This window comes from Trichechus manatus, unplaced genomic scaffold (genome assembly GCF_000243295.1).
Source record: "Trichechus manatus latirostris isolate Lorelei unplaced genomic scaffold, TriManLat1.0 scaffold00024, whole genome shotgun sequence".
Lineage (NCBI taxonomy): Eukaryota > Metazoa > Chordata > Mammalia > Sirenia > Trichechidae > Trichechus > Trichechus manatus.
The window spans coordinates 17465379-17469093 of record NW_004443960.1 but is presented as its reverse complement, the minus strand read 5'-3'; the positions used below and the strand labels follow the sequence as shown (position 1 = coordinate 17469093).

At 44.0% G+C, this 3715-nt stretch overlaps 1 protein-coding gene across 1 annotated transcript in view; it reads right to left on the bottom strand.

Moving 5' to 3' along the window:
* Positions 1-3715, bottom strand: part of VPS35L (VPS35 endosomal protein sorting factor like) — a 144172-nt gene that overhangs the window by 27934 nt on the left and 112523 nt on the right. Inside the window, exon 25 of the mRNA XM_023728326.1 lies at positions 2917-3129. Within this exon, the coding sequence (XP_023584094.1) occupies positions 2917-3129 (213 nt within the window). The remainder of the gene's footprint in view (positions 1-2916; positions 3130-3715) is intronic.

The window sequence follows — 3715 nt, the reverse complement described above, 5'->3', positions numbered from 1 at the left end:
AACACTGAACAGAGAGAAGCAGGACTCAGGCCAAGTCAGACTCAAAGCTCAAACACTCCACTGCTCTCAGTGCTGCCTCTCTGTGCAATGAGTCCTGGCAAAGCTAAGAGAAAAAGGGAGACTTCCTTCCTGATGAGTTTGTGTCCTTCTGTGAATGTTGCATTTCCCTCTTTGCTCAGACTGCTGGGAAGCTCAGAGCTAGTTTTCCTCTTGGGCTGGAAAAGCTTACCTCAGCCTATATATCTGATCTAATTCTCCTCTACCCCTTGCTGTGCCACTGAGTCTTGTACTTATGAGTTTTAGTTTCAACACGTCAAGAGTTTTTTTTTAACATTAAAAAAAAATTATGGTAAATATATAGGTAACAAAACATTTGCCATTTCTACAATCACATCAAGAGCTTCTTCATGTAAACACCACCTTAAATTGATTTAGGAAGCAGGTTGGGTAGAAATACTTCGGTACACGCACCAAGAGTCACAATGACCCCTGGTGGGCTGGACTGATCACCTCCCTCCCGGGGCCCCAAACTGGATGTCTCCACTCTGCTCCCTCCACACACTGTCTCTAAAGAAAGACACGGCCTCAGCTGGGCTTGAAGGCAGAGAGACTAGTGAATGTTACAGAGTAACGGTCCCTCCTCCCAGCACCTCCCATATTTCAAGCAAAGGGCATCAATTCTGCATTCTGTAGCTGGCCATCCCCTTTAGAATCAGACACAAGGGAAGCTCAAAAGATGAGCTGAACCTGCCCCCAACATACCCCTTGGAGCATGGGCAGGAGCTGTCACCACACTTCTGGTGACAGTGCTTTTCAGAGAAAACATTAAGTACATCATGAAACAAAGTGAAGAGCTTTTCTCAGCAGGAACTCAAATTCTGCTCAGAGCAACTTCAAAGGCCATTTATCTATGTGTGCTACCAAGCAGTCCAGAAAAGATGCCCATTACTGTGCCTCATTAAAAGGGAGCAACTTTGTCCCAGGTGCTCCACTCCTCACAATCACTCTGCCCAGGTCTCATTCTAAGGGCAGAGCAAAAAGAAACTTGGGGGCATAGAGCACTCCAAAGCCGATTTTTCATTTCTATCCTGAGAAGACTTGACACAGATATAAAATACTGTCTGGGAGACTTTGCAATTTTATCTTAATAATTAGACCTCAAATCCTACTGTGCATGAAAACAGTTCTTCCTCACAGTTTCAGAGTTCAGAATAATCTTGTCAACATCATATAACACTTTATTTTGTAGCTATTAAAAGCCAAGGAAGACAGTTCAAGATAAAATGGATTAGATACGTTTAAAAAAAAAGAAAAAAAGATCTACAGAAAAAAGGAGAAATCAGATTCCAATTCATAACAAATATTATCCCTCTTCCACGGCGGAAGAAAAAAGCAGCAAATGTATGAACTGGCTTCTTCTCTATCCTATGTCTTCCTCCATTTAAATCTTCAGAGGTTTCATGGGGGCAACCAGATTTCTTTTCCATATCCCAACTTTAAAAAAAAAAAAAGGCAAAAGTTGTGTGATAAATATATTTACAAAAACAAAAAAAGAACAGCTGCTGAGACTGCTTATGTATAACCAAACACCTCATGGGATTTGGTTTCTTGGTTTGGGGGTTTAGGGTTATGGTTTCATGGGCGACCCCAGTTAACTGCCCTAATACTGTCTTTAGTGCTTCTGTTCTACCTCCTAGTTGTCTTGCGTAGTGCCTGGCGTCTTAAAAGCTTGCGAGTGGCCATTTAAGATACATCTATTGGTCCCACCCCACTTGGAGCAAAGGAGAATGAAGAAAACCAAAGACAAGGGAAATACTAGCCCAAAGGACTAAAGGACCAAATGAACCAGAGACTCCACCAGCCTGAGACTAGAAGAACTAGATGGTGCCCATCTACCACCAATGACCACCCTGACAGGGAACACAACACAGAGTCCAGGATAGAGCTGGTGAAAATGTAGAACAGAACTCAAATTCACATAAAAAGACCAGATTTTACAGTCTGACAGAGACTGGAGGAACCTCCAAAACTATGGCCCCTGGACGCTCTGCTAACCCAGAACTGAAACAATTTCTGAAGCCCGCTCTTCAGACAAAGATTAGACAGGCCTATAAAACAAAAAATCATACACGTGAGGAAAGTCCTTCTTAGTTCAGTCAAATATACGAAACCAAATGGGCAGCTCCTGTCCAAAAGCAGGATGAGAAGGCAGGAAGGGACAGGAACTGGCTGAATGGACACAGGGAACCCCGGGTGGAAAGGGGGAGTGTGCTGTCACATTGTGGGGATTGCAACCAATGTCACAAAACAACATGTATATAAATTTTTCAATGAGAATTTAAAAAAAATTTTCTATAGTAATTTTTTTTAGCATCTAAGACAATATAAGTTGGTTGCAGAACTTTCAATCACAGAAAGTGATTGTGCTGATTCTTGCCACAAAGTTAGTGATAAAGGTGGGGTCTGCCCACCTTGTCCCTTCTATAGTGAACTTCATGCAGGTAGATGGCCAGCCAGCCAAACAGAATTTCTGAGGGGTAGTTGTTGCTATTAGCTGCCGTCAAGTTGGCCCCCAACTCATGGCGATCCCATGCATTACAGAGTAGAACTCCATAGGGTTTTCTTGGCTGTAACTGATATGGAAGCAGATCACCAGGCCTTTCTTCCATGGCACCACCTGGTGGGTTTTCTGAGGGGTCCCTCCTTTATTCCTTACTGGGAGTAGGAGAATGGAGAAGGAGGTCATGTACTGCTGTGGACTGTGCTCAGGGAAGTCCACCCTCGGCGCCTCATTTGCATCAGGTGCAACCCTAAGCTGAGGTGTGGCACACACCTTTAGGATTCGGCTCTGCCCTGTACCACAAATGTGCCAGGAAGTTTCCTTTCTGACTGGCCCCTCCATGAAGTGAGCTGTACCTCAGGGTTCGAACTCTCCAGACAGCTCCACTTCCAAAGGATTCTTCCTCCCAAGGCTTCAGAAGGTTCCACACTGTGCTCTGTGGCCTCCTCCCGCTCCTGCAGACAACCCAGGGCTGGCACTCTCCTCCGCGCATGTCCACCTGAACAGCCTGCTGGAACCTCTTTTGTATACTGAGGCTCCACATATGGCTCTGTCTGAATAACTGGGTTCTATGTTCCAAGACACTAAAATACCAGTCAATTGGACAACTGTTGGGAAGCTTCAAAATGCTTGGAATTAAGAAGCAGGTTGCTCATTGTCTGTAAGAACAAAATATTGGAAAGAGCCCAATTATCTTTCAGAAGGGATTTGGGTGGAGGAAAAAAAGGGTTGGGGGGTGGGGAAATAAATCATAGCACTTCTAAAAAAAAAGAAAGAAAAATAGAAGACACAGCTATTACAAAGAATGGGGTGAATCTGCACAAATTGACATGGGGACGGGGTGCTGGTGGTGGGGAAAAAAATAAAAGTGCATGTGTATTTGAGAATATATAGATAGATGTGGAGAGGCAGGCAAAGAGAGCATATGAGAATGAATGAAAAAACAGGTATGTATGTCAAAAAAAAAAAAAAGAGATCTGGTGGCACACTGGTTAAACACCTGGCTGCTAACCAAAAGACTGGCAGTTTGAACCCACCCAGTGGCTCTGTGGGAGAAAGACCTGGTGATCTACTTCAGTAAAGATTACAGCCTAGGAAATCCTATGGGGCAGTTCTACTCTATCACACAGGGTCGCTGTGAGTCAGAAATAGACT